The sequence below is a fragment of the Ascaphus truei genome, chromosome 5, assembly GCF_040206685.1.
Source record: "Ascaphus truei isolate aAscTru1 chromosome 5, aAscTru1.hap1, whole genome shotgun sequence".
NCBI classification, from domain to species: domain Eukaryota; kingdom Metazoa; phylum Chordata; class Amphibia; order Anura; family Ascaphidae; genus Ascaphus; species Ascaphus truei.
In genome coordinates, this window is record NC_134487.1 from 87009354 (window position 1) to 87028919 (window position 19566).

Genomic DNA, 19566 nt, shown 5'->3' on the forward strand with positions numbered 1-19566 from the left:
GGAGGAAAATCGGGACTCTGCACAATAACTTTGCAACTGTGAGAACTTAACTTTCGATACGCTTTGATTCTTTGTACTCTTTCTATCCACCAGTACCTGGGAAGTCTCCCCTCATGCATCTCATTATGTCCTCCCTATTGCTTTTTCTGTTTACTGTTTCCTCACTCCTTTGTGAATGTCTCTGTTCTCTCCAACTTCCCCACTCCCCACTGCACATTATTTATACACCTTTCTTCCATCAACTTCTTTAACCCTCAATAAAAAAAACACCCACACAAATCCTCTATTCACATCCTTTATCTACTCCTTCCTGCTGCTGGGGATCTCCCCAAATCATGAACCCAGACATACACACCTGATTTCACCCATGCCTCCTTGTCATCTTTTCCCCTGTAAATTGTGTTAACCTCTCATTTTAATACTGACTAACCTTAAAACTCACCCCACAAAGCATCCCAATATAGCATAGCCTCCCGGCCGCTACTTATTTTTCATGGGCCCTTACAGTGTCAGTCCTGTTAGGTGCAGGCAGTGGAGGGGTTAATTCCTTCTTTAGGCTTTGTGTGTGTATTGCAGACTTGGATACATTTCAGGTATCCAAGGACAGGCCTAGCAACTACCAGAGAGTGTCAGCTTGAGAGAAGGATACAGATTGGTTCATCTAAAATTAGTGATCACCAATCAGTATTCAATCAGCTCTGTTAAGGGACAGGGTTTCAACCCCCAATCTCAGGTTATAAATTCTGGCACTCTCCTAAATTGGGGGTTCTTCCTGGTTGTTCCTGGTTGATCTTTCTCCTCCACCTGTGGAGCGAGGAGCCTCTTCCTCCATCTCACCAGGAGATGGAAGGAGAGTGTAGCAGGCCTGACATGGGCCAAATGCCTGAGTCAGGGCTCTGAAAGTTATGGGAAGACAGGAGAGAAAAAGGATACCTCTGTGCTTACTGTGTTATTACCATCTGCGTGCAATAAAGCCAGTTGTATCTGAACCAGTGTGATTACTGTCTGCTGCTGTGCAAGAAGAATAAGGTGTCAGTATGGGCCATCCCCTGCCCCTGCAAAGAATCTATGCTGACTAGAGGGCTGCACCCCTGAAGAACAAAGGTAACCTGCAACCCTGTCCTGGTTCTCCCCACACCATCGTGGAGCACTCAGCCCCCCTGTTTGCCTACAGGTATGCAGCAAAACACCTAGACAGTGCCAGATAAGAAGCAGACCCCCTCAATATCACTTAGGGTGGGGGTTCAAGGGCTACACCAATAGCCTGCACTCATGGCTATTCACCCACACTCAGTCACTCCTACCACCCATTGTGGCCAAGCACTGCCATCTACAGCACTTATTCCCTCACTTGCTGTCTCTGTAAGTTCCCCATCCATCAAACCTCTTAGATTGTAAGCTCTTCAGGGCAGGGATTTCCTTTCCTATTGTCTGATTTTGCTGCACATATTGTATTATTATAATTCCCTGTACTGTATTCTTTGTGAAGCGCTGAGTATACTTTTGGCGCTATATAAATAAAGACATACAATACAATACAAGTAAAAGAAAGCCATAATGGTTCTTACATGAGGTGGAAGGTATTGTATTTGGAGTAAATATGGGCAGACGCAGACGATCGAAGATAGAGAACTATATTTGATTAGACAGGAGGAGGATAACCAAATAATCACACACGCAAATGCCCAAGCAGAAGAGAAAATAGCTCAGTTGATAAAGAAGGGGAAAATAACCCATTTAGGTGTATAAGTGAAAGAGAATTTGACAAAAGAAGGAATAGACACAAGAGGTCCTAATGTTGAGGGAGACAAATATATACCAGACAATGTTACTAATTATTTGTATGCAGTCTTCACATCAGAAGTTAAAGTGGTTTGATCACATATAGGGAGCAATAATATAAATTGAAAAGAAGTAGACACAAGTCATTTTACTGTACAGAGGAGAGAGCCCTAATGGAACTATTAAAAAGTGGACAAGTCAACCGAGCCCAAAGGGATACATCCAAGGATATTACAGTATAAGAGCTTAGGTAGTGCTTACAATACTAGTGAAATAATAATTTAACCAGTAATTAATAATATGTCAGATTAATGAAAATTAACAAATGTAGTCCTGCTTCACAAAGGTGGAAGCAGGTGGGTACATACAGTCTGGTGAGTCTGATATCAGTAGTGAGGAAATACTACTGGAAGAAAGTACTGTATTATTCAATATCTAAGGTCCAGTATTTAAAAAATCCCAGACCATATGTACAGTATTTAATTTGGAAAATAATGTCAAACAAATCTGATTGAATTTTTTATTAAGTGACTAAGATAATATACAGTATCAGGGTGGAACAGTATATGTACTGTAGTTTACCTGCCTAGATTTTAGTATGGCTATTGACACTGTTCCTCATAGACTAATAAACAAGTTCAGTGCTTGGGATTGGATTCTAAGTGACTGAATGGTGAGGCATTGTAGGATAGGAGAGAAAGAGCGGTGGTAAATTGAATATATTCTCATGAGGGGTGATGAAAAGTGCAGTACCTCAGGTATCTGTACTAGGAGCACTGCTTTTTAACATCTTTATTAGTGACATTACAAATGGTGTGGAAGGGAAAGTATGTCTTTTGGCAGATGATGCAAAAATCTGCAACAGAGTTCACACGCCGGTGGGCAGGGTAAACAAACTGATTAATGATTTTGGTAGATTGAGAGATTAACAATTTTATTTAAAAATGCTAAATAATGTACTTGGGTCACAACAATACAAAGGCAAAATACATACAGGATCAATTATGTTATAATATCAACCACTATAGAAGACTTGAAAGTAGTGAAGCAGTAGAGAAGCAGTATTACAAAGCTATATGCAAAGCCAGCAGGATGCTAGGTTGCATAAGAAGAGATACTGTATTACAGCAAAAAGAGAGGGCTAGTGGTGTCACTTTATAGATCAGTAAAAGAGTATTGTTTTCATTTCAGGAGACAGACCATATCTCCAGTTGGGCATAAATAAATTAAAGATTGTGCAAAGTAGGACTACTGAAATGGTTCATGGTTAGGGTTGCCATGTGGCTTGTCCAAAAATACTGGGCAAAATGGTGAAAGGTGCAACGCGCGCAAGAATCATTGGTGAGGAAGAATGTTATTACCTGACTGTTACGTAATTTTTTCTAAATTTCACTCCAAGTATTCACCAATTTGCACCAATTTATATTCTGTTTTGTAAAAAATGTGAGGAGCCGCAGCTGTGAACGAGGGGGGAGGGGGGAACGGAGCTGTGCAGGTGGGGGGGACGGACTGAGCTGTGAAGGGGAGGCGGACGGAGCTGTGAAGGGGAATAGAGGTGTGAAGGGGGGGAACACAGCTGTGAAGGGGGGGAATCGGAGATGTGAAGGGGGGGCCACAGATGTTAATAGGGGGGGGCCGGAGCTGGGAACGGGGGGGGGAATGAAGCTGTGAATGCGGGGAGGGGAGCGGAGACAGAGGGGGAGCGGGAAAATTAAATCCCGGGCAACACCGGGTATCTCAGCTAGAAGGAAATAGAATATGAAATAGTGCAAATTGACGCAAATTGGTGCATGCTTTGAGTGAAATTTAGAACAAATGACGTAAGGGTCAGATCATTTATAAATAACTTACCTACAGTCATAATGTACATGGCGAGCAATACTAATCTTAATGCTGCTCCCACAAATTCCAAGATTGTTGCACCCCTCTTCATCCTCTCTCTCTCCCCTTATCCTCTCACACACCCACCCCCCTCACCCTCTCTCACCCACCTGCCCTCATCCTCTCTCACCCCTTCCCTTCATCCTCTCTCATCCTCCTTCCCTTCATCCCCTCTCATCTTCCCTCCCTTCATCCTCTCTAGCCCCCCCCTTCATACCCTCTCCCCTCTTCATCCTCTCTCACCCCTCTATGTCATTTTCACCCCCACAGGACAGCCAGAGAAAACACACACACACACAAACACACACACAAAACAGTACAAGTACACACACACACGCAGGACAACAAAGAACTAATACACACACCCCCAGGAGAAAACAGAACTAATACACACATACACACGCTCAAGGACAACACAGAACTAATATACACACACTCCATGACAACACAGAATGAATACACAAAGGACACCGCACACTCCACAATCCACACTCACCTCTGCTCCATACTTTTCCTCTGCTCTTTCCCTCCCCCCCAGACTCATCTCACACCCTCCAGATTAGCTATTGCTGTGTAATGCAGCCTATCAGGATAGAGACAGCAGCCCAGCCCCCTAGCAGCAGCAGCAGCAGCAGCAGCAGCCCTGCTCTCTCCATTCTCGGGGGAAATCCCACGATTCCAGCCACCCGGGTAGGTTACTAAATCCAGAGACATAATACCAGACACATACATGTTCGGTATTATCTCTCATTTTTTACAAGACAGAGTAACCAAATATCGGGTTGTCTGGTTAAATCCCGGACACCTGGCAACCATATTCATGGTGTACAACAGTGGTTCCCAAACTGTGCGCCGCGTCGCCCTGGTGCACCGTGGCTTGGCTAGAGGAGCGCCGCGATTTCAACCAGACAGGCCGATAATTCTGATGTCTGTCCGGTTGAAAATTTGCGGGCGGCCGTCGGCAAGCCAAGCGGCGGATGTGGCCCGTTCTATAGTGTGTTGTGCAGGTGATCGTGTGGGGGGAGGGGGGTCAAGCCCATGTGGGCAGGGGGCGAGCCCGTGTGGGTGGGGGGTGAGCCCGTGTGGGTGGGGGGCGAGCCTGGGGAGATAAAAATGATGGGGGGGGAATAAGAGGGGGCATGGGGACCAGCCTGGGGAGATAAAAATGATAGGGGGGGTAATAAGATGGGGCATGGGGGCCAGTCTGGGGAGGTAAAAATGATGGGGGGGAATAAGATGGGGGCCAGCCAGGGGAGATAAAAAATTTTGGACAAGCAACCGTTCTATAATGCCGGGCGTGCACTACACCGTGCGCGCATGCAGAATTTTAGTTGGCTGACATTAATCATCCTTTCTATATTACCGCAGTGCATGCACGGCAGGGGGAGGGAAGCCGACAGACAGCGGCAAAGATGGGGAAAAGATGATTTCGCGCCGCTACCGGTGCTCAAATGTGTGTGTGTGTGTGTGTGTGTGTGTGTGTGTGTGTGTGTGTGTGTGTGTGTGTGTGTGTGTGTGTGTGTGTGTGTGTGTGTGTGTGTGTGTGTGTGTGTGTGTGTAAGGTTTTGGTGTGTGTGTAAGGTTTTGGAGCCACCTCTCGCCCTCTCACCGGCTGCGGGCAGCGACAGCAAGAGGAGTTCCCGGCGCTGTCTCCTGGGGGGGCGGTTAATTTGTTTTATGAGGCGCTCTGCACCACTGCAGTGACCGAATGAGGTGAGCGTGATGCTGCCGGTGCCAGTGAGCTATTGCCGGGGCTTCCCTGCGGCTCGTATTTCATCTCTACCACCCGTCACTTGTCTGCCTGTGTGTACATAGGGGGAGGGGTGCGGGCTGTGTGAGAGTGTGAGAGTCTGTGTGAGAGTCTGTGTGAGAGTCTGTGTGAGAGTCTGTGTGAGAGTCTGTGTGAGAGTCTGTGTGAGTGTGAGAGTCTGTGTGAGAGTGTGCGTGTCTGTGTGAGAGAGTGAGAGACTGTGTGAGAGAGTGAGTGAGAGAGTGAGAGTCTGTGTGAGAGAGTGAGAGTCTGTGTGAGAGAGACACCAACTGCGCACTGCAACTGTTAGGTATGTATATACAACTTTGTTTTCACTTTGGGCACCGCGGAAAAATCCTGATTGCCTTAGGGAGACTTGAAAAAATCCTGATCGCCTTAGGGAGCCTTGAACCGAAAAAGTTGGGGAACCACTGCTGTACAACATAAATCTTATCAGGAAAACCTTAAGAGCATCAACATGTACAGTTGGAGGAAAGAAGGGGATATGATAAATATTTTCGAATATAGCAAGAGTTTCAACAAGTTAAAGCTGCAGTTCAAGCAATATCTTAAATAAATAAATCAGTTCTGTACTATGACAAAATACTTGTAGCATTAAAAAAACAAAAACAATTTGAAATACATTTTAATGTATTCTAATGTAGCAAGCATTTTTGTTCCTATAGCAACCATTTACAGTCACATCCCCTTCCTCTTCTGAAACAGCATTACCCTTTTGTGCCCTGCCCTCTCTCTAGCAGGGCTGAACCATTTGAATCTAGTGTCTGCATGGTCACATTATCTTCCTCACAGAACTTTGTCTGTCAGTGCAGCAGAAAAGGACTCAATATGCATTTAGTGAACCCCGAGCTGAATCTTCTCCTATCGATCACATGAGAACAGACCAATCGGCAATTTAGCTAATCAATTGTCAGTGTGTAGATTGTATTAATGCACATATTGTATTGAATTACATTTTTTTTAAACGACAGCTTGAACTGCAGCTTTAGGCTGAGGACCTGCTGCGTGCGGCCACACATGTGGCCGAGTGCGCACGGGCCACCAGCCCCTTACCTCATGTCTGGCTGTCCTCACTGCCTCCTTCCGACAAGGCTCACTACGCGCTGTGACGTGTCCGCCACCAGGGGATGCAAGAGGATTGCGATCCCGAGCGGTGACACGTCACGTGGTGCGCTGATGAGCTTATCAGCGCCGGGGGCTGGAGTGTCAGAGCTTCCCCCACCTCCAAAAGGTAGGGGGGGGGGGAAGTGTATGCATGTGTGTATGTGTGTATATGTGTATATGTGTTGTGTGTATTGTGTGTGTTGTATGTGTGTGTGGAGGGGAGTGGACCGGGGGGGACGGATGGACCGGGGGGGGAGCAGCACAGAGCGAGCAGCAGAGGGCATGTGGGGGGGCTCGCTGCACCCTCTTGCAGCCTGAGAGACCCCCTCTGCAGCCCTCTGCTCAAACCACGCCCCACCCCCCCTGCTCCCGCTCCCTACGGACCGCGGGTAACGGGGCGCACTGACTGAAGCAGCGGGGCCTCCGCTTTAGAAGAGGGAAGCATATTTCAGAGAAAGAGAAGTGATGAAGGTGAAGGTGTAAGGCCCAAGGGAAATTCGAGGAAGTTCTTCTTCATAGAAAGGGTGGTGACGTCAAGGCAGAGCCTCCCAACAGTGGTGTTAAAGGCTAATAAAATAAGGGACTCAACAAATGCTTGAGATAGACATAAAACTATCCCAATTATGAAAGAAAGTCATGGATCAAACAAAGCCTGAGGTTTTGCTACAGATACAAAAATGGGATAACTAGATGAGCCAAGTACAGTTGTTATTTTTTGCCATCAAATTCTCTGATTCTATATTTCCATGTGACACTTTCACACAGTTTGGTGTTGTGGGTACTGATTTATTAAAATAGCAAGATGTGTTTTCATGCAATATTGCCTTAATTGAACTTTAATGAATAGGCCCCGAATTTTTCATTCTTTCTTACTTAAAATTCAAAGTTGGCTAGAGAGCAAGAGTAAAATAGAGGGTAAGGATGAAAGGAGAATGGGGAGATTAAGAAAGATTTGCAGAGATACAGGGACAGAGATTTGGCAGTAGATAGAAATACGAAAGCTGACAGATGAAGCCAAGATAAAGAAAGGGGCCAAATAACAATATAGAGAAAATCATTTGTCAGAGAGAAAGAGAAGACCGTTCAACATATGACACCAGAATATATAGTAAGTACAGTTTAATATCTCTGTCGGTGCTGGATGGCGGAGCTTCTAGGCAAGCGAGCGACTCATACAGGGGTAGAAAGCATTAATATATGTCGTATACTATATGCAATTAATATTTTGTTGCTTTTATTAGTGGAAAGTTACAAGTTTCTATCAATTGGGAAAATATACAGGTACAAATTCTTCTTCTTTTACACACGTCTTAAATGAGTACAGTAGGTGTTAAATAGGTACACCTGGAGGGTACTGTATGTGAGAGCTGCTAGTGAGGAGGTCTAAAGAGGACAAGCTAAGAAACTACAGATGGCCAGTGACAAAGAACCAAAAATAATCTTCATACATACAGCAGCAGGCATTCATTATGCAGTATTATATAACATAAAGACTTACCTTTATGATGTATTGCCCCAAATGCCAACTTCCCCCACAGAGTTACAATAAATATTAGTATAAGCAGTTTCCCTTTTGTTGATTTCTGCAAATATCTTTTATTCATCCTGAAAAAAATCATAGAGATGTTACACATTTTTTTTTAAGCCCATTGTGACATTAATAATGAATGCATTACTGGCAACTTTGGATAATACAGGTCACTGTGGTCTGAGAAACCTATCAGATTAAATGTTATGACAATGTTAAAAGGATGTTTTAAAGCTGTCAGACATCAGCTGTAGGGTTTCTAATAATACTTACATATGCTTTGTTCTTCTGTGTTTCTTACTTTTTCTATATGGTGCACTCAGGACTTAAGCATCTGATCATTTACTCTGCAATACAAAAAGAAAAAGCAATCTATATATATATATATATATATATATATGCTAACACTGCTATTTTCTTTATTCTAAATCCCCTCACTTCATCCTTTTTTGTGTGGATTAAGGGCATTATTCAATAATTCATTAATTTAAATGGCTGTTTTTGGCTGATCACAGTGTGATTGGCTGAATCACATTTTATTGAATAAGGCCCTAAGCAGATGGTACTGCGATCGTCTGAAAACTGCCTATGACTTGAATGATAGTTTTTAGCCAATTGCATACAGAGCCTATGCTGCTATTAAACATAAGGTGTACCTGCTTCCCTATGCTGGAGAAAAGTTAAAGCCTATTTAAATAGAGTAGACTAAAATCTTCTTCAGTATAGGAAAGCAGTTAGTTTCACATCATATTGAATAAAGACCTAGATCCTGCAGAATAATTTTAATTTCCTCCAGAGTATGTGTAACACATTGCTTAAAAAAACCGCACAGCAAAAATTTCCTTGACATCAAACATACTTGAACATTTCTATGTAACTGAACAAAATAGGTTTTTATTAAAATTGCTGCAGGAGTCAACTCTTTGGGGCCTCTCCTGGGACCTAGTCCATGGAGTACAATATCAATCTTCTGAATCCCAACCAGTTCTGACCAACTAAACACTTCCACCTAGGGATTCTTCCACCCTCCAGCTGCCCATTGGCAAGGACCACAGCCCAGCTGTGACAACTCCCATTCTGCCTTTGCATATTATCTATCATTCACTTTTCCCTCTTTTTTTAAAAACAATCTTTCAAACTGCATCATAAAGAGACGGTGGGTGAGATATCTTCTGCATGCTGTTCCTGCTCAAGTGCCAAGAATTCCACTCCTCTTCCCTTCTCATTCCACTCCTCTTCCCTTCTCAACCAATCCCGCTGCTTCATACACTTCAAGCAGCACATCCTGAACCCCCACTGATCTATTCCACACCTAACACTGTCATTCTCCCTTCCGCCTACACTTTACTGTGGCTCTCGGGGCTACTAGACTACAGTTATTTGGTATAACTAGCATGTTGTAGTCTCTTTGCTTTGTAACAACAAAAATAATTTATGGTTTTCTAAAATGATGTAAGGCGCACAGTTATAATATCTATAAACTATGTAAGATGAATAGCAGTACCTACAGTACATTAAAGAGATTATACGGCAGCTCTAACTAGATGAATGACCAGATAACCACATACTGTATGAAACTACAGTGTTGTTCAATAATAATAATTCATGAAAACACAGTGGGGATATTTCAGTAGCAGTGACTTTGTCCTTGTAAAAATGCATGGTTTAACATAGTCATGGAATAAAATTTGACAACTAGCCTTATCCTGTGGTACAAATCACAAGGGGTGGGGGGGAGAAACCATCCAACCTCTTACTTGTGCTTTAAAAGGAATACACCTTAGACATGCTCATTGGATATGCAACATATATTTAATTGATTCACATCCTGCACATTCTAAAATGTTTCCAAGAGACTATACTGGCAAGTCAAAGGCCCCTTGTGAAGATAGGGTACTGGTGTCATAACCCACAAGATCAGAACCCACAACCTCTGCTATTAAGGGCAGCAGCTCTAGCATCAAATTAAGCCAGTTGCTTGAAAGCTCCACTGTCACAGCATACTTTTGACCTTTACTGCTCCCACCTGTACCTAATCGGTCTATTAGCAAATCTCTCAGGGGTGCTCTTTTTTTGTGCACAACACACATTAAACTGGCAACCAAGAAGTGAAAGTGGTCTGCTTTTAAAGGAAGCCAGGGGAAGGAGCTACAGGGGTGACCAGTGGAGCTCTAAAGGATGATGTGACCATAGAACTTCCCAGCATCTGGTTTCATTCAATTCTAAAACTGCTCCCTGAATAGTAGAGATTGTAGGTTCTGGTCCTGTTTGATCTGACACCAGTACCCCCTTCATGACATGGGGCCTTAAACTTGTAAGTATAGGTCTTATTGAAATCTTTTAGGAGATGCGGGATGTGAATTATTTAAATAATACTTTGCATCTCTCAGCATCTATCCCAGGTAATTCAGCTGTGCTCCTTTTTGAGCTTCATGTGTCTCTCCGTATGTCTGCGAACTGGGGATTTTATTTAAAATGTACTCTCTCACTCACATTTTAGGCTCTGGATGGATCTACTGCCACCTATCTCGCCTCTTTGGTATAGTGAGAAAAAAAATCTGCTAGTTAACAGATCTACTATAATTCCAGCAAATTTGCCCAAATTGCGAGGGAGGAATTTTTGTCATACAACCCGGATTTATAGAGCTCGAATGAAACTGCTTGTAAAAAAAGCCTTTTCTGCCTGGTTTGGATATGGGAGAAGGGTTTACAGAACATCAAACTTGCAAATCCAAGTGAAAAGAGGCCTTTCCACACAGGTATGCACTTCTAGCAACTACTACAATATCCCCCAATATATTTTCTAGACTCACATTCATTTTTCTTAATATGTTTAGAAGGTTTACCAAATTGTCAAAAGATGGAAAAGAAAAAATATGCAGTTCACATGCACACACGTGCCTCACAGTTGCACGTAAAGCCAAATCACAAACTACTTAACTTTAAAATTATATTTATATTTATTATTATTTATATTTTTATTTGAAAGTCTTAAACTCCTGTTTTTAGTTTTTTTTTTAAACTCTGTTTTCACTGCGTTGGTTTCTTTGAAAACTAAGTTCATTTTTCTTTTAAGTGAGGACTATGGAATGTTTAGCGTTTGTTGGCTGTTTCCTCCATATTTGGCTCATTTAGATATGATGACATTTTCATTACTATTCCCACAATGTGAAAAGTGAACACTAAATCTATTATCATGCATTCTTTAAATCACAATAAAACTCTTGTCACAAGTCTTCCAAACACGTAGTCAATAACAGGACTAAATTCAATTACTGGAATTTTAATTGCTCTAAGGAGTCAGAGGAGCGCATCATTAAAGAAGTAGGCTTGAACTGTATCTCATTATACTGTGTTATTGAAATTAAAGATGTAGCGCACGTTAATGCTCTCGCTGGCGCCTTACAGCTGAACACACACAACGCGCAGCGGGAGCAGTCACCATTCTGTTTAATTTAGCAGGTAGCGGGGCTAATGCATTAGTGCACAGGCGCTTTAATGCCTGCTACATCTGTAAATATTCATTTCCAGACAATTAAAATAACAGAGAAGGTTTGATATGCAAATGGTATTGGAGGAGGAAGATAAGTTTACACGCTAATCTTTTGCTGTACCACACTTTTAAATTTCCCATTATTAAATAGAGGCAATATCACAATGTCAGCTAAATCTAGCATGTGCATTTCACTACAACTCAGATTGATTATATTTCCTAATACGGGTACTAGCAAAATGCACACAGTGAATTTGATCATTCTTCAAATTATGTAATGTAAGGCATTATTGTACAATCTGTAAGTTCAGTAAAAAAAAAAACACACACGTTTTACTTTGTGTGTTTGCATTAGCTAGCACTAGGAAGCAGGTAAGTAGAGTTGCACTAGCTGTTTTAATTCTTTACATTTGTATTTTTTCGTCTGAATATTGCATTACAGTTACTTAATACCACTTTTTCTAATGAAGCACGATGCAGCATAATTATTGATGACCATTCAACCTAACTGTCAAATTGAGTAATGGAGCAGCCAGCCATCATTTAATATTAAACTATTGTAACTTATTTGTTCAAGCACAGCTTTTGCGTCAAGAACAAAATATTAGCGATGTTACCCATCAAGTCCCATGTCTGTCAATATAAGATTGTTTTTACAGTATGTAATGGTTGCCTTGCATTAGTATACTTATTTTATACGAAATACTGTAACTACATATATATATATACTGTGTGTGTGTGTGTGTGTGTGTGTGTGTATATATATATATATATATCTAAACAAAAGATCTTACCCTCCTTTCGTCAGGCAAAGAAAGAGACAGCACTCACTTCCAAGATATGAAAAGTGTATTAAGGCATGTGAAGACAGACAACCAATCCCGACGTTTCAGTTCAGGAACGGAACCTTTCTCAAGGGGGGCACCCCCCTTGAGAAAGGTTCCGTTCCGGAGCCGAAACGTCGGGATTGGTTGTCTGTCTTCACATGCCTTAATACACCTTTCATATCTTGTAGGTGAGTGCTGTCTCTTTCTTTGCCTGACGAAAGGAGGGTAAGATCTTTTGTTTATTCAATTTTATGGGACTAGCACCACCACTGTTGTTTACTATTTAGAGTGCCAGCTGCTTGTTTTTATGTATGTATATATATATATATACTGTATAACAGAAAAAGATCTGAGTGTTGCGGTTCATTCGCGAGCAGACGGAACTAAAGTGAGGTGATCATCTGTTGCTTGGACGGAGGCCAAGGTAACCAGCTATCTCTACAAGAGGGTGTGCGGGATCCATGCCTAGTTAAAGTACGCCGACGGACCAGGGATTAGCTGTGCTACTAGATTGCCCCTTTCACCCCTCCACCTACTCTCCTCCCCCCTCTTTCTTGTCATCGACGGGGCGTTTGTTTGAAGTGAAGTAATTACGCTTATAACATCCGGATCGGCAACACTTGCAGTTTCCAGGAAGGAGGCTTAGCTGACGGATCTGCGGTTACTATCTATGTCTACAAATGGGTGAGAGATAAAAACCTAGCCTCATTAGACTACATTGGATTTAACCTCACTATCTCCGGTTTTCCGGTGTAATTGGAATACCACTGATACATCTACCACATGAACTCTCTCCTCTGATATTAAGTATCTCTCTACAAGTGTGTGGTTGTCTTTGAAATATTGCAGCTTAGTGATGGGTCTCCTAATTGTTTTTGAAACATTGCTGTTTCATCTTCACATTGATATGTTATTACACACTTCTCATTGTATATCAATGTAGGGGCATTATTTGTCTATTTTAATAAATTTGTTTATTTTATACATAACAAAAACATAACGGAATATACCGCTCACTAGTATTGAGGTGTAGTAAAGTATGTAAATATGATTGTAGCCCTGATGCCTAGATTGGCACTGGGTGCTACCTAAGTGCTAAATTGAAACGTTTTTTTCAAAAATAGAGAAAAGCTGGTATTAGCAGCCAATCTCTAACAAGAAGCACTTTTTATGGTGCACACCGTGGCTAGTTTAAAACTTAACATTTAATAGATCTAGTCTTAATATGAGTTAGCACGTGTAAATAAAGTATTTTTGTATAGTTGTATATGTATTTTCTTAAAACATTGACCAGAAGGTAAGGTGGAGAACTGTTGTGTACCATGTGTCTTATCACCAATAATTCTTAAAGTTGACTATCATATAATGTAAATGATCTAAAAAAAACATATGCACTATAACCATTCACAGTGGGTACGATGGATATATATCCCATGTACTATATAGTCTTACTCCCACATATAACCTATCACACTGTGCACCTTACTGCATAAAGATAGAAGTATATATGCAACCTGCACATTAATTCTTTAATACAGATGAGTGCCCTGTATCCAAATATACAGTAGATGGAAAAAGCACAGGCATGAGTGTGGAAGGTGGGGGGGGGTTGATGCAATATACTGCTGATAGATTTGTCAATATCACAGCATACCAGATGCTCACCAGCAATTGAATAAAAGACCTGTGACTCCTGTTCTTGAACCTAAATGGTTGCAGTGATATGTAGAGCTCGCTATCTCAATATAAACGCTGTGAATGATACAGCACAGCTCCAACATCGCTGTATAATTTTACTCCTACTCTAATAGAAAATGCAAGTACTTAAGGTATTGCATATATTAGTAATCTCTACTGCAAGTATATATAGAGAAGTCAATACAATTGGTGGTGAGTGGTATGTGGATTAATCCTGTGTCTATTGACATTCATATGGTTCAAAGTTTCACATAAAGGTGTATAGGCAGGTTAAATTACTTTGTAGCTGGAGGCATAAGTAAGGAAAAGGTTTGTTAGGATATAGGACATGTCTAATGGTCTAAAGCAATCAGTATGTCTAAAAATACCATCATTATACAACATAGCCTACCATACAAGCCCCCCTTCACCTCTAAAGTTTATAAAAATACAAAAATAGCAAAATGAATGTTGCACACGGCGGTGCTTGTATCAACCAGTTTCAACCTTGCCAAGGACTCGGTACACAGCTTCAGACCCTCCTCCTGGATTGACGTCAATACGTCATACGCCCAATGCGTTTCCCTCTCGAGCTTCGTCAGGGGCGGATGATTGACAGAGGCTGCATTACCATCTTTAAATAGCGTCTATCGTTGCCATAGTAGACCTATTCCAATCAGAACATTCTCTCACAATGAAGCCATGCCGATGAGCTTCTCAGCGCTATTCATATTCACTGCTAGTTACCTCTGTCAGCTAACTCACAATAATTGTAGGCTTGATTAAAATCAATGTATATAAAAGAGTGTTGTGGTTTGTTTCTTGGTACTAATTGCGAACATGATTTGTCCGAGTGTCTTAACAGTTTATAAGGTGCCAATGACCTCAATTTACGTATAGCAACCATAATGCTTCTACGGGGAGGGGGCAATTGGAGCAACCAAAATCAGCATATGAACATTATACCCATAACAGGGTTGATCAGAGTTCTATGTTTCCACGAAGAAAGTATGAAGGCAGAAGGTGCTAAGAATACCCAAAGGTTAAATAACAACTGACATTAAAACCTAAATCTAGCTACCAAAATTGCAGGAGTCTCTCCAGTGAAGCAGCACTGCAAGAACTGGAAGATGAACTTGAAAAGATTAAATGGCATATTGTTGGATTTAGTGATGTAACAAGAAAATATGAAGAAGGCACTGAACTTAAAAATGGATACCATTTATTAGAGCTTGGTGAACCTGTCAAAATCGTTTCTGCTGATTTTCTCTGCCATTTTGGGTGTAGTCCGATCTGCAGAATGAAATCCAGAGGCAGATAGAGCCCTCTTACAACCTTTTGGAATCCCCAGAATCCTCCAGAATCTGTTCTATAGATTATGCAGAAACTGAAAGCATTTATTTTGCCACACTGTCTGTTTTTCACACACTTATTGGTGAGTAGAGGGTGTGGAACCAGTGTGGTGAGGGAAGACAGAAAGAGATAGATAGAGATTGATAGAGAGAGAGTGAGTGAGTGAGTGAGTGAGTGAGTGAGTGAGTGAGTGAGTGAGAGAGAGAGAGAGAGAGAGAGAGAGAGAGAGAGAGAGAGATTTGATAAAAAAGAAATCAGAAAGAGAGAAATAGAGAGATATTTTGCTTTAATAAAAAAATTTAATTCCCAGGGGTATCCTCTTTGAATCTATAGGTAGACACAGCCCTCTGAACACGGGTATGATCTCTTCATTGTTCAAACATATAATCCCCAGTAAGACAGACCCAATGGAAAGAAGGCATTGGAGAAGTCCTGGAAATAGAGAAATGGGAAGAGATTTGGGGCAAGTTAGCCACCACCTCAATAAACAGTATTACTAAAGAAAACTGCTAAAAAGTCATGTACACAAAATTTACAAAATAACCTCCCCACTTTGCTTTTAAAAGCTGCAAGAAATTGGGCACGATGTACCACACATCATGGGAGTACACAGAGGCCTTAGGATTTACTAGGCCTTAGAATTACCCACGGCAGGCTCTCCTCAATAAAACCCAAGAATATATCTCAAAACACGTCCTGAAGCTAATTAAACACATAGTTACAACTAGATGTAGTGGCCTGTTGGCGTCAAAAATGCCTGACAATAGCAGAGGTAGAAAAAAGAATATGGCATACCCTACTAATGGAAAAATTGACTGCCCTCCTCAACGTAAAAGGAGATACGTCTGAGAGAGTCCAGGGTTCACGGTTTGTGAGATGGGACCCCCGAGGCTCCCATACACAATCACTTACGCATTAATTAGTAGGAAACTACTTTCATCATACTGTGCCCAATATCTGTATTGTATCTAGCCCCATCTCTTTCTACTTTTTGTAATTTTTTTAATTCTGTTAAGCTACATATTCTTATCTTCAAGTGTCCCCTTGTTTTTTTTCTGTACCTCAAAATGTTAAACAAATAAAGTTATAAAAATATATATATGGTTTTTATTATTATTATTGTTATTATTATTATTATGACTGGTTGCAGCCAGGGCAGGAGTGGCTCTAGTTGTTCCCCTCCTGAGCAACTGATGAGGGATCTTTCCCTCAGTTGGCAGTGAGGGTGAAACAGAAAGAGCAGGAGTTGGTCTACCTGTTGGTTTTCGTGGTTCCACAGTTCATACAGTAGGTGTAACCGTAGTAGTCAGGCCACTGAATACAGGAAATCTCATTGGTCCCATAGAGGATTCTAAAAGAAACAAGTAAAAACTAGAGATGGGTTAAGCTGTCTCAATCCATTCTGCAGATTTAGTCGGGCTTTCCCGGTCAAATTCGATCCACGGAATGCAATCCGCCTTTGAATTACTGTCACAGTCCTCCATCCTGGCCATCTTCCTTCAGCACTAGCACATCCCTAAGGTACTACTTTGCCTCAACAAAGATGGATGTGATCCGTGGACACATTGTCTCTACCAAGATGGGCAAATCAGAAGTAGCTTCACTTTGCCCTGACACAAGATGAGGATGTAATTGGCTGCACCTGTCCCAGGTCTTTAAGTAGCAGCCATTTATTCACCGCCAGTGTCTGAGCAAGGTGTCTGATCTACCCACAGTGCCCGGAACATCACACACATACCCTTCCAAACACTGCTTCCTTGTCTTATATTTCAAAATAAGAGGGGAAACGAGCAGTAAGAACTGCAGGAGAAGGCTCCTCAAGGTGAATGAGAGGGGCTGCAGTCTGGTGCAGCAGAAAATTAATGAGAAAAACTGACTCCTGCTCGGCACAAAAGGGGCAGTGGAGTCAGTAAAGTGAGGAAAATACTTTCCCATGCTCAGCGTACCATGAATGATTCTCCAACTCAGGATCTCACCATTGTTAGCTATTAGTATCTGCCTCCAGATAGTATTGGGGCAGGCAATGAGGGTGAAGTAGTGCACTATGTGGCGCACGAGAGAGTACACTGGCGACACACTTTATTCGAGCTCGGCTAGTCCCACGAATTCGGGTATACTCGGGTGTATTGAGGTTTGTGACTGTTTTCTGCCCGAGTGCATTGCGTTATTTTCCAGGCAGGGATTGAAGCATTTTATTCCCGCTGGCTGCAATACTGCACAGTATATATATATATATACTGCATTACAATTCATGAATTTATGCCATCTGGTAGACACGCGAAGCATTGCAGCCTATTAAATCCTAATCATTATCATTTAACAGATCAGCCGCCCGTCAGCCAGGCATGAACCATGGCTGGGAAGGCAAACGCAACGGGGCTTGTCAGAGGTGAGGAGCGGCGCATTCCAGGTATCTGCCAGGTACATACTGGGTATTTGCTCGAATAAAGTGTGTCGCAGCAGTACATTCCCTGCCTCAACAATCAGCAGAAACATGCCAGAGACCGTCCTCATTCCTACTGATTAGTCCCACGCAATGATCCAGAGAACTGAGGGTGAAGGGTTGTCCTGACTCTCCAGTCTGCAATACCCCCTCGAGTAAGGGCCGTTCTATAGTGGTGGTTGCGGCAGTGCATGCATGCCTGTTCGAACACGCGTGCACGTGCCACACGCTTTTTGTGTTTATGTTGTGAGCGAGTGAGGTACTGTATGTATGTGTGTGTATGTGTGAGTATGTGTATAATACGTTTTGAAATAAATAAAGAAATACTTTAATAAATTGTTTATTAACATTGTACATAGATACACAGACACTTACATACAAACATACACTCATACATACACACACATATTCATACATTTCAGCTGCGGTAGCAGCGCAAAATCTTTATTTTCTTCATCTTCCCCCCTGTCAGCCGGTTCTACGCACATTGCCTTGCGCGCACGCAGCACCGTTATAGAAAGACTGACTAAAAACACAAAAATAGGAGCGCATAGAAAGAAAGCCAGAAAACCGAAATTAGTACACAAATCTTTATCAAAGTAAAACAAAGAATGACTTTCAGGCCCTGAAGAAGTGTCATTTGACACGAAACGCGTAGGTGGTGACGTCATACCCAGCGACGTTACGTCTGTGACGACGGACCTACATGCTGCAACCCTGAGACACCGCGAGGAAGCCATTAGGAGGTTCCATAGAGCGATAAGGTCTGTTTTATACCAACGTGGCAGCCTTGTGCTCTCTTTTTTTACTATCTCTATCAGGACCTTCCCACTGAGCCATAGGTGTTAGTACCTTATCCTGGGCGGGTGTCTTGGGTGTATTTAGATACACGTGTTATCTATGTGGTGTCATTTGACCCTTATTGTGATACATTTTATGTGGTATTTTATATGTGTCATTCTTTGTTTTACTTTGATAAAGATTTGTGTACTAATTTCGGTTTTCTGGCTTTCTTTCTATGCGCTCCTATTTTTGTGTTTTTTGTCTTGAGTATGCCCCGCTGATCACGGGAGACTAGGAGCTGCAGGGAAGATTCGGAAGCTGAGGGAGAGCATTTGGAGGGACAGCGCACGCAAATCCCCCTTTCCATAGAAAGACTGACTAACCTCAGCCAACTAAAACTGCCGCGCGCTCACGGCGTAGCAAGCGCACACAGTATAGAACAGCCCAAAGGTGCATGAGTCAGGGGAAATGGCATCCTTTTTCTAAATCTTATGTAGCCACAAAGCTTAGCTGCATTTCGTTTATCTCAGCCAGCCTCTCTGACCAGTTGTCAAATTAATTATTTTTGTTGTTACTTAATTACTCAACATGCATTACCTAGAGATGTTACAGCAACTGGTTTAGGAGTTGGAAATACATATTAATAAACATAACAAACCAAGCGATGTGCCCAGGTAAACTTGCCAATGCACATACTAGGGGCTCCCACTCACCTGCGGTAGGAAGGCCTGAAACCAGATCCCTGGCTCAGCACACAGAATCACACATCTCTTCCCCCTCAGAGGGGGAAGGATAGAACATTATAATTTGGGCTGAAGCCCCTTTTTGTTACCAGGGGAGGGTCCCAGGTCTTAGCCCCGGTGTGGGCAGTACCTAGGCCTTAGGCACACCCCCATATATCACTCTAGGGAGCTGTTTATTGCA

General features: G+C 42.2%; 1 protein-coding gene across 1 annotated transcript in view; it reads right to left on the reverse strand.

Moving 5' to 3' along the window:
• Positions 1 to 19566, reverse strand: part of TAFA2 (TAFA chemokine like family member 2) — a 605483-nt gene that overhangs the window by 181576 nt on the left and 404341 nt on the right. Inside the window, exons 5-6 of the mRNA XM_075600174.1 lie at positions 8340 to 8413; positions 8037 to 8143 (exon numbers count right to left, since the gene is read on the reverse strand). Of these exons, the coding sequence (XP_075456289.1) occupies positions 8037 to 8143; positions 8340 to 8341 (109 nt within the window). The 5' untranslated portion in view covers positions 8342 to 8413. The remainder of the gene's footprint in view (positions 1 to 8036; positions 8144 to 8339; positions 8414 to 19566) is intronic.